The 20,611-nt window shown below is 38.5% G+C and overlaps 1 protein-coding gene across 4 annotated transcripts in view; it reads right to left on the reverse strand.

Moving 5' to 3' along the window:
• Positions 1-6,790: 6,790 nt before the first annotated feature.
• Positions 6,791-20,611, reverse strand: part of LOC111875489 — a 246,991-nt gene continuing 233,170 nt past the window's right edge. For all 4 annotated transcript variants that reach the window (XM_023871803.2, XM_023871811.2, XM_023871795.2 and 1 more), the window contains exons 7-9: positions 18,908-19,065; positions 13,318-13,403; positions 6,791-11,490 (exon numbers count right to left, since the gene is read on the reverse strand). In XM_023871803.2, coding sequence (XP_023727571.1) covers positions 8,810-11,490; positions 13,318-13,403; positions 18,908-19,065 — 2,925 coding nt within the window. In that variant the 3' untranslated portion in view covers positions 6,791-8,809. The remainder of the gene's footprint in view (positions 11,491-13,317; positions 13,404-18,907; positions 19,066-20,611) is intronic.

The raw sequence follows: 20,611 nt of genomic DNA on the forward strand, positions 1-20,611 counted from the left end.
AAGAAGTATTTCACTATCATTTCCGCTTTAGTGTGTCCACATGAAAGTTTGGAAGCAATCGCGGAATCACCGAAAATATGGGACACAAGTTTATTTCCGCAGTTCAGACTGGAATAACTTAAGTTGTGTTTCACTGCATGATACACTAAACCAACTTCGCACGCGGTGCTGTTGTCATATTCTTTATTGTTTAAATTAACAAAGTATTTCGAAAGTTTATTTAAACTTCCAGAATTACATTTTCCCTTAATTTTATGTTCCTTTTATTGTGCATGTTGCCTCAGGTCACTGTCCACCGTGCGAAATACTAAAATTCTTCATACACAACGTACAAAATGCCCGGTTCTCGTCTGGTCCCGGCTTAACCCACGAAAACATATCTTCCCATTTCTTAAGATATATTTTATTATGTTTGGCCTGGAATTTCAACTTCTTCCGTGGAGGAGTCTTTGATGGATCTTCTTCGCCCACAAACATTTTTGCTAACTTGACACTGACTTTCTAGCGAAGATTGAACGGATTAAAAATACACTATCACCAAGAACCTCTGCTTTGGTTTAGAACCTCAAATGTTGCCAACATTCACGAAATGCAACGTAACGAAAGAAACTATAACAATGTCATTTTCCAAGGATTACAGAAGTTTTATGATAATATTTAACCGATGAAATATAATTCGCAATGGACTTAAATAAAAAACGGAGAATTATCCACTCCGGGTAAACAATAAACGGAGGAACAAAATTTGGGTGAAAAAAACGAAAAAATCCGGTGAAAATGGGGTATCTGGGAGCCCTAGTGGGTGAACAGTATTAAAATGAATCTTATAGAGATAGTTTGGAATGGTATGGACTGGATTGATCTGACTCAGAATAGGGACCAGTGGAGGGCTCATGTGAACACGGTAATAAACCTTCGAATTCCATAAAATGCTGGGAAATTCTTGAGTAGCTGCACAATTGGCTGCTTCTCAATGAGGGCTCATCTCCATTAGTGAATGAATTAGTGGCACAAAACGGGTGTAATCATATTAACAGTGAACACCGTAATGGAAATTAAATTTTATATTTGTGAAAACTATCCCAATATATTTATTTTATTTGGGGAAAACATACAATACAATTGTTATACCTTCTGGAATAAGGAAATATTGAGTAATTTGCCTGAATTTGAGTTATCCAGTATTTAAATGTGATTTTATTTTAACATGTTAAGTACAAACCCGAGAAAAATATTCAAACTCGTACATTATGAGTAAACTACACAGAAATTCACTAGAGGTAAACTTTTTTTCTATGATTGTTTTCTTGTACTTCATTGAAACAACTTAGTTACTCACCTTGTCACGGTTTAGCTCGACAGCCCTTAAAGAACACTGGGCTCCTGTGTGATGGATGCCCTATTCCTGTCTCTTATTTTCCTTTAGGCTTCAGCCAAATCGTCAGTTTTGCTGTCGTGAATCAGTCTCCATAAATTTCTCAGATTCTGTTCGAGCCCCCATTTTCCTTTCCCCCTGTGGCTTTGAATAAGAAATATTTACCACCACCCCCTTGTTTGATTCATTCTCCTCCCATTTCCAAAATATTCCAATATTCTTCCTTCAACATGTGCTTTCGGGTCAGACGTTTCATGTAATTTCCTCAGCCCTGGGTTACGTTTGCTTTTTCCGAAATTCTCGTCCTGTTACTGTTTCATTCACCTGCTTCATAAATCTTCATCTCCCACTTAATAACAATTTCCCCTTTTCATTCGTGGACCATATTTCACACCCAATTTAAGTATTTTGTATATTAATAGAAGCAGTGACAGAGAAAGAGGATAATTCATTCAGCTGAGACATTTAGGTAATTTTCATAACTTGTACTCTTCGCTAAGTATATTTACAATGCCAAGTCAAGAAGAATGAGGTGTGCAGGGCAGGTAATATGAATGGCGGAGAAATGGAATGCATGTAGGATATTTGTGGGACTGCCAGAAGAAAAGAAACTCATAGGAAGACCAAGACGTAGGTGGGAGAATAATATTAAGACGGATTGCAAGGAGATAGAATGGTATGGTATAGACTGGATTGATCTGGCTCAGGAGAGGGACAAGTGGAGGGCTCTTTTGAACACGATACTGAAGCTTCGCGTTCCATAAAATATTGGGAAGTTCTTGAGTAGCTGCACAACTGGCTGCTTGTCAAGAAAGTCTCAGCTCTATGAGGTTAGAGGTATCTAGAAATCCCAACACATGAAAAGCCCTCTTTCCAGACACGATTTCTGGGCCACTTGCGGAGGTTGCAGGTTCACCCTGGAAAGGAGGAATGGTGACTTGCTATAACTATGGACTTACTCGTATATCAAACGTTGGCTGGCACTTACCTTTGCATTTGATTTCTTCACTGTCAACCATGGAATGGAAATTGGCATATTCTCGATTTTTAGAACATAGGCAGACAGGTATTCATACAAGGGTAACACAGTACTAGCCCTTGTCACCATCCGTGACCACGTTGGCATGCGCTCGAAGACGTTCCATGTATCGATAGCAGACCACGTGTTTTGCCACCGTTCATAATGTCCAGTTCCTCTCCTGACTCTTCAACTACGCGTATCTCCTCTGCCACTTACCTCCCAAGTGTACGATAACAGGATGTGACTCATTCAAAAGATCTTATTCATGTACTGATCCACTGAACAAGTTCATCCTTCAGGTCTGCTTTTAGGATCGGAGCAAATTTGCATCAGCAAGATTAACATCATCATTTCGAACACAGTGGCCTCGCAGTCTAAGGCGTGAACTGTCTTCGCCCGCTAGAACACTGGGGTCGTGGGTTCGAATCCCACTGAGGCAAAGAAGTCTGTGTGCATTTGTTTCACTTTTGTGTTTTTTTGTCTGTAGGTAGAGGCCTTGCGACGGACTGATCCCCGTCCAAGGAGTCCTACTGACTATATGATTAAGAAAGTGAGAAGCAGCCAAGGCCGAACAAAAGGCTGTAGAGCCATAGATAGATGGACGGACGGACGGACGGACGGACGGATGCTAATCGTAAACTGAATCGTCACAGTGGTGCTGACTTCTGCTGTTACAATTTTTTTTTTTGTGTTCTGCCAATAGATCCAACACTTTGTAAGTGAGATGCAGGATTTGATTAAATTTAATCAATTGATATGCATCTGATTTACACATTTCTCCGTCATATGAAATTCCCTTATCGCTTAACCATAAGGTCATTACATTTTTCGTGGAATTTCATGCAGGCGCTCGATTGACTTTGTAATTATGATAGCGAATATTGCCCATGAGCACAACACAGTGTGCAAGTAGATTTTGAATTAATTTTGCTTTCAGTCAGTTTTCATAGATTCTGACGTGTATGTATGTAATCACAATAATCGTCTGCATCTGTAGCGAACAAATTTCCTTGTTACCAACATTTGTGACAGTAATTTCCCCTTTCACCGTGGGAGGAAGAAAAATTCTATCACTCTTGCCAAATGACGTTTCATAGCTCCCGTGAATGCATGTTCCATTCATTTAAACTAAGAGGTGTCTTTCATTCCTTTATTTAGGAATGGTTTAAGAAACAGCTTATCCGTATTCTTACACTGCAATGCTCTGCCAGACTTCATATGTCGCTGTGTTAGTCCTTCCCCCTCCAAAATCCAAAGCATGAATAATATTCTTTTAGCCTTCCCTAAAAGAAAATTGCCTGTTTTAATTCTGTATATATGAGTATTTCTTTTAGTGAATGTTTTCGCTTGTGATTTTTAATTCGTTTAATGTACAACGAACTACAGAAGTACTGAAATTTTTCAGTGTTAGCTTCGTGAATTTTCTAGCCCGTAATCTGTGAGGTGTTCTCAACGACAATGATCCATTAGATTCAGCTGTCAGGTACAATTTTCATTTCCCTGATTGAGTTTTCTGATACACACAGACTCCGCTAATCTCTCCTGAGTCGACTCGAGGTCCATTAGAGCCCAAGCGAGTGTTACATCTTCATAGATTTAGGCAGAATGTTCCGGGAGGGCATAATATCAGTCGTTCTGAGGAAAAATTGTATACGTACATGTGACCTATTCCTAATGGTTACCGAGGTAGAGCTATTTTACTGTACAGTACACTGTACACTGTACAGACGAGCAACACGCCATGTCCTCACACGAGTTGCAAAGTGCATTGATGTTGACGGTGGAATTTTCTAAAATGTATTATACCAAGTAAACTGCACCAACTTTGTCACTTGAACAATAAATACAGTGTATTACAGTAATATTACAGTACGTAATATGAAAAAGCTAAATAGTTCCGTTCAGTATGTCTGGTTAAGATTTTCGTATTTCAATTATTCACGCCCTTACATGTTTCGGTCTTCAGAGGGACACCTTTACATCAATACAGTTAGAAGCCACTATTACAGTACATGTTCTAAAAGTTCAAATATATACATACGATATAAATAATATACAATTTGCTGTAAAATCTTAAGTCTTTACAACTACAGCGGCCGTTCCAATACTTTGCAATATTTATAGCTAATTTGTTAAAATATTTTAAGCAGTCTGCTTTTACCGGTTCCCGCAGTCTCTTCGCTTGCGGATTTCTTATAGTTTTCCTTCTACCCTGAAGATGGAGGCGATACGTTCCTCCGAAACGTCGGTTAACACCACATATACACGGTGCCAAATCCCAGAAGACTGCTTTCTACATAGTCACCGCCGTGAAAGCCTCAAATCTTACATAGTGTAATATTCCGCTCGAAATATTATCCTCGAAATAAACACTAATTTTGCATTTTATTATTAGTAGTGGCATAAAGCAATAATCATTTCCTTTATTTAATATTCAGGCTTATTGGAATATAATTATCTCTTTATTTGACAGAACAATAAACCTCTTTACATTGACAACACACATCATTAGTTGCCTCATTCCTTTCACGAAATGGGCAGATATGAGCAATATTCTCTCTGTATAATACTATGAAATGGAAAATTTTAAATGAAAAGAGAGTACATTATCTAAGTCTATAATATGCTAAAAGGATTACTTATTTTATATGTACAAGGACTGTTATCAAACAGAGTTTAGAATAATAATGACTAAATACTGGTTGCAGATGTAGAAAATATGGTACAAGTCAGTAATACTTCTTATATTACCTAATATTAACACAAAATTTCCCAGAACTGTTACTGGTCCCACAGTTATGGAGAGAAAGGCATATTAGTACAATTTCAGTGGCGCTGACGATCGTATTTTCACTTCCAAGATATTAATTCTTCTGCTTCGACAATTAAATATTTGTAGCAAATAGGTTGTGATCTTGTAAAAATTTTAGATTTGCAGTTCCTCTTGTACAAGATTTTGGTGATGTACTATCGAAATTGTGAATTTAGTACTTATCTCATTAACAAACTATATTAAAATATTAATTAATTTTACTTAAAGGGTTTACGTTATTTTCTTACAATTTTATTCTAAATAGTAGCGAGAAAAGTTAAAATTATATTTTTTGGTGAATATGATTTATTGTCATATTTTCAGTGATATGTCGAAAGACACTGCGAAATGATAGTTTCAGAAAAGTAGTAGAGTTAAAAGGGCAGAAGTATTAGACAACAACCAAACGTTGAACAGATCCTTCACTGTTGCAATTATTTTATTACTTAAATAATAATACAAAACACTCTAAGAAAACATTTGTACCATAATTCAGTCATAATTGTGATTGACTTATGTGCTATAAGTAATTATATTAAATGTAGCAGTTATTCTCATAACAAAATAATTCTTTGGTACTTTATGTTGACATAGTCATTTATGAATCTGTTGAAAACTCATCTTATCATAAAGTAATGTGAATCTTAAGAACATGAGTAAATCGCTATTCTTCAATATGACTGTTTTGGTATCACTAAAATTAATCTTCCCTTACTCAGCATCTACAAATAGACTGATCAAAGCAAAATTTTCACTAACTTTTGGAAATTACATTTCAGATTACCTTAAAAAATTATTTTTGTCTTGAAGAAGGGTCAATATGAACGCTTAAATGACCACAAATAATAGTTCATGAATTTGAATTCCTTTCCTCCTGCGTCTTTGTATTTATAGAATTGGAGTCTATGAAATTAAACTTCTGCATACACAGTTACCCTGCTTAATCTACAGAGGACATCTAAGTCTTTTATAATGAGATTAAATTAATACAGTAACATTAAGAGAATGAGAATTAATGCGGGTGATGTTTCAGTGTGTTTGCACTATGCAACAAATGGACCATACGCTGTCGGACACTCTCCTATAAGACATGTTTTGAAGTTGCGAACCGATTGCGTGAAAACAGAGTTTCTCGAGCGATAAACTGAATAAATATGGAAATAGAATCCAGTGCTTCATAGACTGTCTTCGTATCCATTTTCAGGTTTTGGTTCCAAGCATGTTGCTTACGCACATTTTATTAATATCGCAGAGTATGCTCCTTGCTGTACCTGCTGAGACTGTGTTGTACTACTAAAGAGAACATACTCACAAGACAGTCTTCACATCAGTGGCCGAAACTAATTCCTTTCGCGCAACGTTCATCATCCGAGAAGATTTCATAATGCTTATGTAATATTTGTGGACGAGCTGATACTGTATTTGAGTAGAATAATAGCTCATTGATACACAGAAGCATTTATCTCCCATGCCTCAGGGGCTACAACACAGTGCTCAGACAGCCGGGTCCGTTGAAGGCTCGGGTTTGATATAGAATAAGAACGACTTAAATCCGATCGTAATTCAAATTATATTCATTGTGTCGTAACATTAAAATTCATACCACCATTTGGGGTTCAATTGTCACTCAAATTGAAATCACAAATAAAAATAAAAAAAATTAAGTATTGAAATTTCTAGCAAGATATATCAGATTATTATTATTATTATAGGATTGTAAATTTGAATATATTTTAAATCTGAAGATTTACGTAAATTATCAGACCGAATCGGACACTGACAGCGACAGGAATTTCATGAAGGATTATCGGCCAAAACTAGTTCATGTTTTTTTATCTTGTTAGACACTGACGAAATGAAAAATGTTAAAAACTTAACCCGAAATTTTGAATTTTGTGGTTGGCTGAGGCACTGTGCTACAACCCGGAAGGTCGCGAGTTCAATTCCCGTTTAGCTCATTTGACTTTTTAATTTACCTGATCCTTCGAGTCTTACTATGACCCTGTGGCGGATTCAGTCTTTCACAGAAATGAGCACCAGGAATCTTCCTGAGAGTAAAGGGCCCCCGGCTCGTTAGGCTGACAACATCGCCACCATATGCGAGATGACTGCCAAGGAAATGTGGGAGCCTCCGAGCCTCACAGCCACAGGCGGATGCATGGACCGCTTTTCTTTCTTACGTATGTGCATAGTATTACAAAAATCAAGTTTGATTTTAGCTTGTTGAAAATTAATATTATTTGACACATAAGACACAGAACTATAAACTTAAAATACTGTAAATACTGTAGTGTGTACCCCTAATAACTTGGAAATTCATTCAGTAATCTTGCAATTCTAACATGGACTGACAGACACGATCTCTTTGGCATGCCTTCAGATCATGTACTCTGTAGAGAACGCTCAAAGATCACAAAGACAACGAAACAAACTGCAAGCTCATCAGTGGTTTCGGGATATCTTTAAGATATACGGGCCTCACTGGATGTATAACTCGAAATTCACAATTTTATATCACTGATTAATCGCCATAAATTAAATACAACAACAATGTAAGGGGCTACCTGAGACTGTGTATTTACTTTGAAAATAACATTTAAATAGGCTTTTCTTGTTTAAAGACAGAAATATAAAGATTTAGAAAAAATTAGATTCTATTTATATTATTTATATTCTATTTATAATCACTGCATATTTGACAGTGCCCTAAAATAATTTTGATTTGCATACGAGTATATAAACTGTTAATATGTCCAAAGTTTAATTTTACTCTGCATCTCTAGAACGACGAAACTCCCATATTAAGTAATGTAAAGTGTAATACAAATTGTCCAGACTTGTCCTGGTTCCCAAACAACTTTCTGTCCAGTGGATACTAGGGCATGTTTCTACAGGGATAAAGTGGCAGTTGCTTGAAGCTGACCACTCCCCTCCACCAAAAGCAGAGGTTACCAGTGCTTGGACGAATATATCCACTCCCCCATACGCCTTCAAGTTGTGGTGCTTAATTAATTAAGCATAGGGACAACTTTAATATGCAAGGAAATATTCATAATCTCTTACTGTATGTCTTACAATACAGTTAAGCATTCATTAATATTTGTTGCAGCTGTACTCGTATTGGGCAGAAGAAAGTACTTATAGAGTTTAAATTCGTAATATTTTGTATTATAATTAAGAAAAATAGAAAACTTAAGGATATTCACAAACAGTGCAGTTTAAACTGGCGTCTCTACAACAGAACTACATAGCATATGGACATAACATGATAATGGCAGTACTGATTATATGTCAGAGACTCATACAAGAAAATTATTTAAAAAAATATTTGTTCACCATTTTCAGTTTCTCCTACCTTGAATACTTCATTATATTCTGTTGATGTTTTCCTGGGAAGGAAATGTCTTACACTGTTCTTCCCTAAGTGTCTGTATTGACTCTTTTTTGTCAGTTACTTAGAACAATAACTGCGTGTCCGTAAACTATTCCTATATAGCATTGCTGCCTTGAAATACCTATTGCAATTTTGACCCCGTTCAGTTTCAAGATAAATGTATTATTAATGGTCGTGAAAATATTAGCAACATCTGACAAAAGGATGTTAATTTTCACTGTCCTTGGTCTTTGAGAGGAAAGACTGATTGTACTGGGCGTACCATGCTTTAGGTACACTCGAACCTTTACTCATGGAAGGAGTTGGTAACTGAGGATTGCCTGCATTTGTTTGGTTCGTTTTCTTGACACGTCTAACTGTACCAGTGTTAGAACTCGCGTCTTCAGTCGGGGGAAGGTCGGACGTAGTGTCTGTTGACTTCTTTCCCGGTGTCTTTTGTGGTGGAGTCGCTGTTGAAGCATCTGACCTTGATGTTGGTACGGCTGCTCTGTGCACCTGCTGGTTCTGTGTTGGTAATGATAGTTCATCTTGTAGTTGTGCTGCGTGTTGACTTCTCAGAGAGGACTCTCTGCTTAGCGACTGGGCAGGACTGACACCAGTCTGATGCAGAGTCGTCGTTGTCAGTGGATAATCTCCCGTATTAGGAGTAACCCTTGGAATCTGCTGTTTAGCCCTACCCTGTTGTGTTGATGGAAGATTTCGAGTTATAGGGGACGTACTCGTAGGCTTAATAATAACTTTTGGTTCAGGTCTTTGATGGTAGTTGGAAGAAGATGGTAATACTGTATTTTTTAATTTCGCAGATCCGTGTGTGGTCTCAAATGGTTCTACTGGCGCGGTGTTGTTTGGTTTCCGGCCCAGTGTGGACGATACCCTTGGTGGAGGAGGTGGAGGTATCTTACCAGCTTGAGTTTGTGTCTGATTGTCTTTCTGATGCGCTCCTGTTGGTGTGCTTGGTTGCGAAGCTGACCCAGCGTCCTTATTCGGTGCTAGGATTCCGACTAATAGGTGTGTTGGAGGCGGCAGAGAACGCCGTTTTGCGGCGACTGCCTGAACAGGTGTCAATTCTCGATTTCCGCCGTGCAGTTGAATCTCGTGTGCTATCAGTACATCTTGTCCAGGAGGCAAGTCTGGCAATACTTTAGGGAAATTTCTTTTCTGGATGTTTTTGAGCGGGTCCGTAACAGGCAGCATTTCCTCGCAAGTAAGAGCGCTGTCTCGAGATGTCACATTGATATCTTTCATGCGATTTGAAGCAGCTGATGCCGTGATCCCAATATCTCTTTTCGGCGCGTTCTGCTTAAATTTTACATGAGTGCCAGAGGTAGGAAAACTCTTCATTTGTTTAGTAGGCAATACTTCTGTGTATGTTGGTGAAGAAGGACCTCCTTTGGAGTCTATTGATATGTTATAAACTTGAGGAATCACACTTTGAGAATAACTCTGTTGAGGTGTGTCCTGAGGCACGATATGAGTCGTACGTGGCACAGGATCTGACTTTGAATGTTGATGGACAATGTTAAGGCTTTTATTTTGTTTCTTCAGAATTGGCTGGCACACTTGAAAGTTGACACTCGTCGTGCTTCGCCTGAGAACCGTGTCTCTTTGTGGCGAGAGTGAAGGAACTGGTGATGAGGATGATCTAGCTAAACTCTCTCTACATGTCTGTGATCTCTTAAGCTCGGCTTTATTTCCTTCCGCAGTTGTCGATATATTCTTCTCTCCACCAAGCTCCTCCAAGGATTTGCTCAGCTGCTCGATTGGTATTTGTTTCAAAACACTTGCACTCCTTGCGGCTGGAGTTGCATCTACAGCAACAGACACTTTCTTCACCCTTGCCCTTTGCAATGTTGTTGTCGTAGTTGGTTTTGATAGGGCTGGAGAGCTTGGGTTTGGTTCACAATTTTCTGCTGTCGTCATCACTGCAGATGATAGTTGATCTATAGATGTATCAAAACTACTATCTTTTTGTAATACTGGGCGATTTGCTTGTGTTTGGAGTTGAAATTTTGCTCGTCGTAAAAACCTCGGAGAACACCTCTGTACTATTTCGTGTGCAATCCACTCCCTTACTTTCGTATGAGGGTCCATCGTACTTGCGCTGCATTGTCTCGAAAGTCGCCATCTTTTGGAGCTGTTTTCTCCAACATCTTCCTCCTCCACTCCACCTTCTCGACCGTCTACCGTCTTAACTCTGCTTCTCACTGCTTCATACGTCTCTTCCCCACTCGATTGATTTTTCTTATTCTTTTTAATATCTTCCCTTCCTGTAATCTGCAACGCTGTAATATTTTCCTCGTCATTTTCCTCATCTTTTGTTTGATTCATGTAAAGTTCTCGGTTGTTTGTTGGCTCTACGTCTTCATAACGCTTCTTCATCAATCTCTCTTGAGCTCGAAGTCTGTCACGTTTGTAATAGAGGCCTGCGAATGCACACAGGTTTACTAGAAGCAAGCAGACGCCGATCACTATCACTATACTCATAGCTAATGAAGAAGAACTTCCAGTGTCTACTTCCGGTGGTGGTTCTGCTGCTCCCGCAGCTTTCTCTTCGGGTAATCTGGAACCAAACTCCCTATCAACACCAAGAAGTACTGTAGATGCAGCTTTAGATTTTTCGCTCCCTCTGTTGACGATTGTCCCGTACACAGTCGGGGTCTGCGTGGCGTGATGAGGAGGAAACCTGTACCAAGTATTTCCTTGTGTTCGCTTTGGATTATAATAATGAGGTCCCTGCGGATGTGTTTCCTCCGGTGGTAAAATTTGGGGCCTTTCAGCAGGGTTGGCAGATTCATTTGGTGGCAGGTCTTTGAGGATATCAGGTAACCGTTTGTTCCAAAAGTCCATTGCTTTCTTTCGATAGTGATGGCCAATTTGAGATGGAATTGCTGTAAAATAACACCCATTAGTGTCAATCTATTGATACATTAATATATTTAGTAGATTAGTATCCAGCTGTAGGGTTATATCAATTAATGCCTGTGGTATTGTAATATATTTTGACATGACAGCTGAAAGGAGAGAATAATGTGGCCAGAAGCAATTTGCCGCTACCAGGTAACGGCCCAGTAATTGCGTAAGATTCTGAGGGCTCCTAGAGCCGTAGACAGTAAAATTAAGTGGTGAATGCCGTTGGATCCGGAACCAAGAATCACTATGCTGGCAAGTGTCGGCAGTAATTTCTTATTATTAAAATGATGTCAATCAGTTACCGTCACGCTGATCTAGTTGCAGTCATTCTTGAGTCTGCAGTTTGTGGGCTGTAAGTGAGCAGTGTCAGGGCATGGTTCACCGTGAAGAACTTCCGTAACCTAGCGACGCCTAGTGAGGACGGTAAGCAACGAACGGCCGGCGAAGGCTTAACAGTCTTAGACGTACCATGTGCTGTAGTGATTTGTTAAGTTTGTAGATTAATGAGAGCGTTATATCTATTCGTAGCTGTGAGTTACAGCTGTTCAGTGGATCCAATTATAAATCTAAACCCTGTGTGCACCCACTAACACGTGAGAGTACTGCATGCTAGTGAATGAAAATGGGTTTCTCCCACATATGTACTGTAGACTGCTGTCTTTCCCTTGGATACAGCATTATCGCGTGACAGGGTTTTAACTAATGAAAAAAAAGTGTCCTTATTGAAAATATCTTGAAGCGAAATATGTTCAGAACCTTTAAATACTGCCATGTTACAATTCTGAACAATTGTAAACCAACGATTTCAAGCCACTTTATGGGTCATTGTCCGGCTAGGCCCTCGAAATTGGAAACCCTGATAATTATTTTATACAGTTCTGACTGAACTGCTTGTTCGTTAAAGCTGCGACTTTTGTACATTTACTATTTCTCTATCACTATTGCAGTTGCAGAGGCAATTGTTACTATCCTCACTATCTTTATCACCATTGCAGTTGCATCTACTGTAACTGCTTTTACTGAGATGAACTATTTTAAACATCTAACGACTGTACCTTAATTAGATAACCTGAAAGTTTTACCAAGACTATACAAGATACTGTTGCAGGAAATATTTGTATTAAACTGAAATTGGACATGACTTTCTACAGCGTCTGAGACTGTAAGCTACGGCCAGAAGTCTGGAACGTTACTTACCTGCACTGAGACAGGTCTCTTCGGAGGCGTCGCAATCCTTCCACCTAATATCGATACAAATTGGCAGTTTCTACTAATCAATGGAAATTTAATCCACAAATACAAGCTTCGGTTATGACTTACCTAGGCTGACTTAGGTCTGGTTAAAGGCTTCACCGGTTTCCACCCTATGTAGATTATACTCGATAATCTCTGATAACATGAGTGCATAATTTGTATATTCAAGATTGTATTATTATTCGCTGAGGCTGAGGCAGGTTTGGTTAGACATGTCACACCACCGAAAATCGATATTAATCGATAGTGTCATTTAATGGATGAGAGAATAATTTATAGATACTATGCATATAGTTACTTAACGTAGATTGAGGTAAATGTGTTTAGGGTCGTCATAGTCCTCCTACCAGCCAAAATCGATGTTACTCGAAAGTGTCTCTTGTGAATCAGGGTGTAATTTACACATTTAAGCGTGTATCATTACTTACTTAGTATGAGGTACGTCTGATTAGATGCACTGTACTCTGGCCACCCAAGATCGATATTAATCGACAGTGCCTGTTAATGGACGATAGTATAATATACAGATTCAAATGTGTGCCCCTACTTGCCTAGATGGAGGTAGGTCTGGTTGAAGGAGTCGTATTCTGGCCAGTCGACGGCGAAATGGGCCTGGCGGTGCGGTGCGTTTGGATTCCTGAAACATGGCGCAGAGCAGTAGGAATATGCGCACTGTTGACATAGCGAGTCACAGACATTAGCAGGAAAGATATCACTAAGCAGATTTGTATTTCTAATGTTCTTTATGCAACACGCAAAGTAATTACATGGTATATTCGTGTCTAGCCGTGTATTTCGAAACCTAAAAAGAAAAATTTTCATCTGTTGACAAATGTAAATTTTATTTCTCCAGAATAGACACTTTCAACATGAAGACCCCCAAATCTGCTGAGATGAATGCCACCTGTATTTTCAGTTCGCATTTCCATTCATTGTAGGACGGTGAAATATTGTGTGGTGATAAACCTTCGAAATGTATATCACGTTAGATGCGCTTTGTCGAATGTACCAGAACCACAAGACAGCTGAATGTAAAGTACGAGTAATGAACTTCTGAAGCGAGGAATACATGCCTACAAATTATGACCGAAATTTACAAACAAAACAAATTACAGACATCGAAATTTTTGGGTTATCTGAGAAATTTGGTGAGCAGAAATTCCAATTTTTATAGTTCTTCAGTTTTGGGTTGTAGTTTCTCGTCCTGTCGCGCCTGGTTCGTAAAGCGGCAACTCCGCCCAGATGAACCAAACGTTTCGGAGACTGGATTCTGTCTCCGTCTTCAAGTTATCCTCGTTATATAGCCTCGGGGCAGCTCGAAAATAAAACACCGCTTCCTAACAATTCTTCCATTGCTATCGATATGTGTTTACCCGTCAGTTGAATAGAAACAGCAATTCTTCTGTTGTTGCATGTGTGTTATTTCCCGCCCGAAGTTATTTATCAGGTTGTTGCCTAGCAATGAACGTCTACTCCGGCTCAACTATTTCGGCTTTCATGTTTCGTGTTACAATATTAACGGATTTAATTGAGGAACACAATTCATGTTCAGGCGTTTGTGAAAAGAAAGAGTATTGGAATATTAGGTTCACGGCATAGGGATAAATTTTGGGGAAGTTAAAGGCCCAATATGTTTACATCGCAATAATAATGAGACGGTTAAGTAATATGTCTGAAAGTGTCTTAATTATGAATTCCATTTTGGTGGTTGAAAATGATCTCCTCCCTACCCACCCTTCCATTTCTTTCTTGCCCCTGAGACCCTACCTTTAGAAAAGAAGCGAGGGGTAGCCTTATATATATATATGGACAAGTAGTGGGACCGGATGCAGTGTCCTGGACGCACCAAAATTGGTGTCCCCGACTCTATTAAAGAACATATTCAAATTTCAATTTAACGAAAACCCAAACAGACCCAAAATGTTGTTCTCATTTTAGCTCATTCTGGTATCAATTCATTAACATTACCAACGTAACAACCTTGCAGTTCCCACCACACAATTTTAGCGTAACTCTGACCACCTCCATCGGGAGCTGCTTCAGTTGTATTCTTCCATGTACACGCTTTAACCACGTTCTGTATTACTTATGTATGCAAGTGGAGTACAGGCTTAGCCTGTTTCCAGTTAACATTCATAGCTGTTTGCTAGGTTCAGGGAGAACTGAGAGAAATTTGACGTTCCCCACTCCACTAGCTATGGGAATAGCTAAATTCTATCCCACACACCTTGTCGTTGCTGTCTCTGACACCCCCTTCCTTTAACCACCCCATTTGTATGACCTACTCATTAACCCTGTCACAATATAATCTTGCCAATGTGACAGTCATATGTCATCCATCATTACTGTTTACACGATACATGGTTTGAATTCATGCAGAATTCAAGTTGGGCAAAAGCAAGCATAATTAATGACAAAGGAACTTCAGATATGCCAATTATGAAAGAAAAATTGTTTGTTTTTTTTCCATCACATTGATCCCGTTTTGTCAAGCATAACATACATGCTACTGAATATTTCTATATACCTCACAATAATTTTCTCCACGAAATGTCTTGTAGTGGGGACAACTTTTGGCCAATCAGTCATTTTATTACGTCGCATTACTGGTACATACAGCCACCCCTCGCTACCTGCTTAGCCTACCTACTCCCCAATATCTGTGTAAATGTACTAAACCCAAACCCTGCACCGGTACAATTTAGCAACAAATTCTTAGACGTGAAATGAAGGACTGATGAACTTGACAAAGCACGAGAAGTTCCTCACACGAAAATAATAAAATTACTCACTTGCCGAAAACACTGTCCGGTTTTTTGAAAGAAATTTTGAAAGAAACTGAACTGAAATAAGTGAGAAGCCAATACGATAGCTATCCTGTAAGTTTCTAATTAATTAATTATCCTTAAATGTAACGACATGCTCAGCTAAACTGTCATTCAGCTCAGTGTCTAGACACATTAATAATCAACCAACCGAGTAAGTTATTAACAAAAGAAACAACTAGCAATCAGCCAACCACCAAAATAATTGTGAAACCAGTCAATAAACCAATAAGTATTTAAATTTCTGATGTAACTGACCAGTCATATACGTATGTAATTTGGTTTATGTCGTTCAGTATTAAGAAATGATTTGAACAGAATTTCACGCCTCAATAAAAAATATCGGGTAATGTGCAAATGTTAAGCGACAAAATACATTAAAATTTGATGGAGTGTTTTTTGCTGTAAGTAATGCCTTTATATCAGAAAAATGAGTTATAACTTCAAACAACACAGCATTAATTGTTTTCCCATTGTTCTCAAATTTATGTTCTTAAAATTAATATCATCTGTCACTCCAAGGTACACAAGATCAGTCCTTTGTATTGCTTAGTTGAATAGCGTAGGACCCATTAACATTTTGAGCCGCGTTGAGCCTCAGAGTAGCGACAGTTCAACGTGCAATTGAATGTTTGCAATATTGAAATTCAGGCTTTAAGTTCGGGGTGAACTGACGTATGCGTGTCTGTGTAACCTATCTTGTGATAAATACGAGTGTATCAAGCGTTGATTTAGTCCGTTTAATGAGACAGATGGCATGTACTGTCTTCGCTCGCTTGGAAACTGGGATCGTGGGTTCGAATCCCACTCAGGGCATGGATGTTTAGTTTGTGTGTTCGGTTTATTTTCTGTGTCTCTGTGCAGGTAGAGGCCTTGCCACGAGCTGATCACCCGCCCAAGGAGTCCTACCGAATGTGTAAGACAGCCGTGTCAAACATGCGGCCCCCATAGCCACAAAGTGCGGCCCCTCAACTTTTGGAGCTAATTTATATTAAAATCAATATTAAAATTTTAGTAGAAATATTTTTTGTAAAGACAATTTTCCAACAGACCAGAAGGCAAGAAGTCTCACACAGATATAAATTAGCAGGCTGCAGGAAATTCAATGTTTTACTATTTCTAACATAATTTCATGTGTAATCTCTCTTTTTACATATTGAAAAGCTGTTTAATACATGTAAAAAATGGTATTCTCTTGTTTTTTAAAACTGTAAGATATGTGACTTTAGGTAATTGTATTAAAATTATTCCTATTTAATAAATAGAATTAAATTTCCTTGTATCAAAATCTAATGTATATTTCTATTTTGAAGTGCGGCCCTGGACTATTATATAGGGCTGAGGTGGCCCTCTGTACAAGTTGAGTTTGACTTGCCTGGTGTAAGATCTAGAAAAACCGAAGTGAACGGAGAAGTTCATGGAGGTAGGCCTAGTCCCACTGGGACTGTAGTGCCAAGGATAAAAAATGAGACAGATGTTGTCGATACACGTATGTATATAGAAATATTGGGAAAATTTGAGGGACCTGTTGACCGCACACGTGCTACGCGTGAATCATCTACCACAAGAAGTGAACCGACCATGCTAATATGTAATTTGGTATTCCTCCAACCTCTGAAGGCGCAGATGGTTTATCCCCATGTTTCGATGACGTAATCCTATAATCAATTTTTGGTTAATTGGGTTGGAAGAGGAGAAACTTCGTGGCCTGTCCGCTCACCTGTTTACAATTTGTTACATCTATTTTGCCTTGCGTAAAAGCCAAATGATATTCCTCAAGGTCAACAAACTTGAAACGTAAATTTATTTAAAGTAGAAAGCAGTCTTCTGGGATGTGGCGCCGTGTAGATATAGTGTTAACCGACGTTTCGGAGGAACGTATCTCCTCCATCTTCTACCCTGACTGCTTTTTTTCATAGTCGCCACCGTAAAAACCACAGATCTTACATTATTTAAAGTAAGTTACCTTAAATTAAGCATAAGAAGGGTCGAAATATAGATCGGACGTGGAGATGCTTCTGAAGGAGTTAATATGTAACGTAAAGAATTAGCATTAAAATGCACCTTTCTCTAGCTAACATCCTGGTTTGTTTTTCTATTATTTAGCATTGAATAAGTGTTTTGTATTTTAGTTGTAGGATTTTTTAATTGTTATGGATTTTGGCTTGTTTTCAGTTACGAGAAACTCTGCGCTTTGTTTCTCTAGGGACGTGTTGCGGGTCTCTTATGTCCGGTTTTATCTTCAAGATCGAAATTTGCACTGCGCAGAGACAGGCAATAATTTATTCCGACATATATATCGGCTGTTGGCCATTGCGCATAACGGCTGAGATGTGTACTATGGAAATGACTACAAAACCTGACCCATGTGTTTCATACGGACAATGCACTCAGTTGTTATCGTTTGTGTGTTCTACTTAACAGGCTCTCAGTATTAGGCTACATAGCGAAGAAAGGTACTAGTATGATTGTTGAATTGTGAATTCGAAGGGATTCGAAAGGAGGCGATTGTGGTGTAATTGAGGAAATCTTATAGCAGTTGTCTAGAGGGATTCAGGAAATTCACGTAACGCCCCACACGAGACAGTCAGACTTCCGGTAAGAAACGGGAGCCGGAAAATAAGCCTAGATTGTTACCCCTAGACAAACCTGTCCTATGCATTCTAGATTGCTGCGTCTGTGGACTTTGTCTACCGTCCAGTGTTCTGAAGAAAGCATTTCGGAGACTGGATCTGTATCAATCCTCAGGTGAGAAGTTGGGTGACACCTACTCTGTTGGGTCCGTCTGATTTATCCAGTGATGTTTGATGACGGCCCAAACAGAGTAGGTGTATCACATTCCCTCATCTGAGGATAGTAACAGATCCACTTTCAAAAATATGATGTTCTTTACAATACCGGACGTTCGATATAGTCCAAAAACCCAGTGATATAAACCATCGTCAAAATTACGTGTTCTGTACAAATGTTGATTCACATTTCTTAAACATGAATACAGTTCTGTTGATAAGAGAAGTAAATTCACATTCTTTATGACTGTACAACTGTGTTAATTAAACCTGCAAAGACGATTCAGAGAAGTTGAATGAGGAGACCATTTCTGGTACTGTCTAGGGCGTGTAATTTCAGAAACTTGTTGTTGAATGTAATTTGATTACGAAACACTAGTATATATCCACAAGCCCAGAAAATGGTCCATGGGTTAACTCACAAGTAAGGATAGTTTAATGTTTGCTCAGTGTCTCCTGCCGCAGTTTGAAAACTATTTCAAATTACTTGGCGGCAAGATTCTGCATCCCAACAGCGGGCTACTTACCCCGTCTTAGCGAAGTTTGTCCAGAATGTCATTACGGCTTCGGAAAAGCGCCTCTCATCCACGCTGAAGCGGCGATGTGAAGGGAAGTTCACATTATCCAGAGGAACTCCAAATACGTATGGAAGTTCCTCACCATGGATACTCCTGCCAATCTTAGCCTGAGAAAAACATTATACATAAACCTAACGAGTGTCAAATTGTAGTCTTGCAAATGAATACTAAACCTATTGGCCACAGTCTTCTGTTTCGGTACTCAAAACTGGGGCAAATTATTTTTCCCAAATATAATATCCACATAAATGACCAAAATTTGAACATGAGTATTCATGAAAATACAAATGTATATAATTGATTTGATATTCTTGTGACGAAACACCCGTACCTTGAAGTACATGCCCAAAGGGTAAGGAGGTTAAATATGAAGATCTTCGAAATGTTGCTAGAGCTGTCACATTAAGGATGATTAGGCGCCCTGGGGACATTATAATTACAACAGGACTTCAAACAGAAAGCAGTGGGCGTGCTTAGGAGAATTAACTTAGATGGGAAAATAATATTAAGTGGACCTCAATAGACGATGTAGGCTGAACAGACTGTTATAAGATGAGACCCGCTGGATGGCCATACTAAATATGTTAATGCACTTTCAGTTTGAAATAAAAGCTAATGGAATTCATGTACAGATAATAGAATATCAAATTCTAAACAAATCTGTGCTTCATGTCGTTAGGGATTGTTATTTTCTTTAAGTCTTTCATAGTGAGTTTCACATTTTATGCTTTTATTTTATTTCAATAATTCTGGTGTTCTGTGATGCACAAAAATGAATGTGACGTGAGGGACAAGAATCTCGATTGGTCTCAGCATTTACTCTAATACAGTGCAAAATCTGCTACATTTTTTTCGGTCTATTTGAGATGCGATAAAATGGAATAAGGTATTTGTCAAAACGTGTTACTGCTTTAACATACCACGAGTATTAATGTCTCACATTTTTTTCCACAGTATTATTCAGCCATCTGAAGAGGGCAATATAATTAACGTAGATCTGACACGGAAATATTTACTTTAATTACCTTTTGCTTGCGAAATGCCACTGAAACGGTAACATTAATTAATTTCGAAACAATTTAATTATTACCATTCCTGCCCCTGTCTCTTGGTTACACAATCGATAATTTGCTTCGTGATTTTAGATACGATTATGTGTTTATGTGTATGACCAAACATGGCTACGATTTAAAATAACCAAAGCCGCAAAAGGTGTATATAAATAGGAACAGGTTAACAGAAGTTACATGCAACAGGTAGTTAACAATTGGACAGGTTAACTTGTTGCATCGAAGGGGTAAAACAATTTGTAGACATAAAAATAAATTATTGACATTTTTGCAAAATAAAAATTTCGGTTATAAACATAATAAAATAGGACATTTTATTCCATAAGTATGGAATTACGAGGCACAGTTGTGAATTATTAAAATGTGTTCTGGCCAGCTGAAACCAGTCCTCCCACCATTAAGCTTTGTTTCCTCGTCATGCATTTTAATCTCCTATTTACGCTTAAGTTTCACAAGTGATCATATTCGTTAAGTATTAAAATTAGCATTTGCCAAACAGTTCTGATTTCTGCCATGCATGCTACATGTTTTGTTCTTGCTAGTAGGGTGGGACTAAGTCCCTTGTACTGCGGCCACTTCTGGC

Source organism: Cryptotermes secundus, unplaced genomic scaffold (assembly GCF_002891405.2).
Source record: "Cryptotermes secundus unplaced genomic scaffold, Csec_1.0 scaffold736, whole genome shotgun sequence".
NCBI classification, from domain to species: domain Eukaryota; kingdom Metazoa; phylum Arthropoda; class Insecta; order Blattodea; family Kalotermitidae; genus Cryptotermes; species Cryptotermes secundus.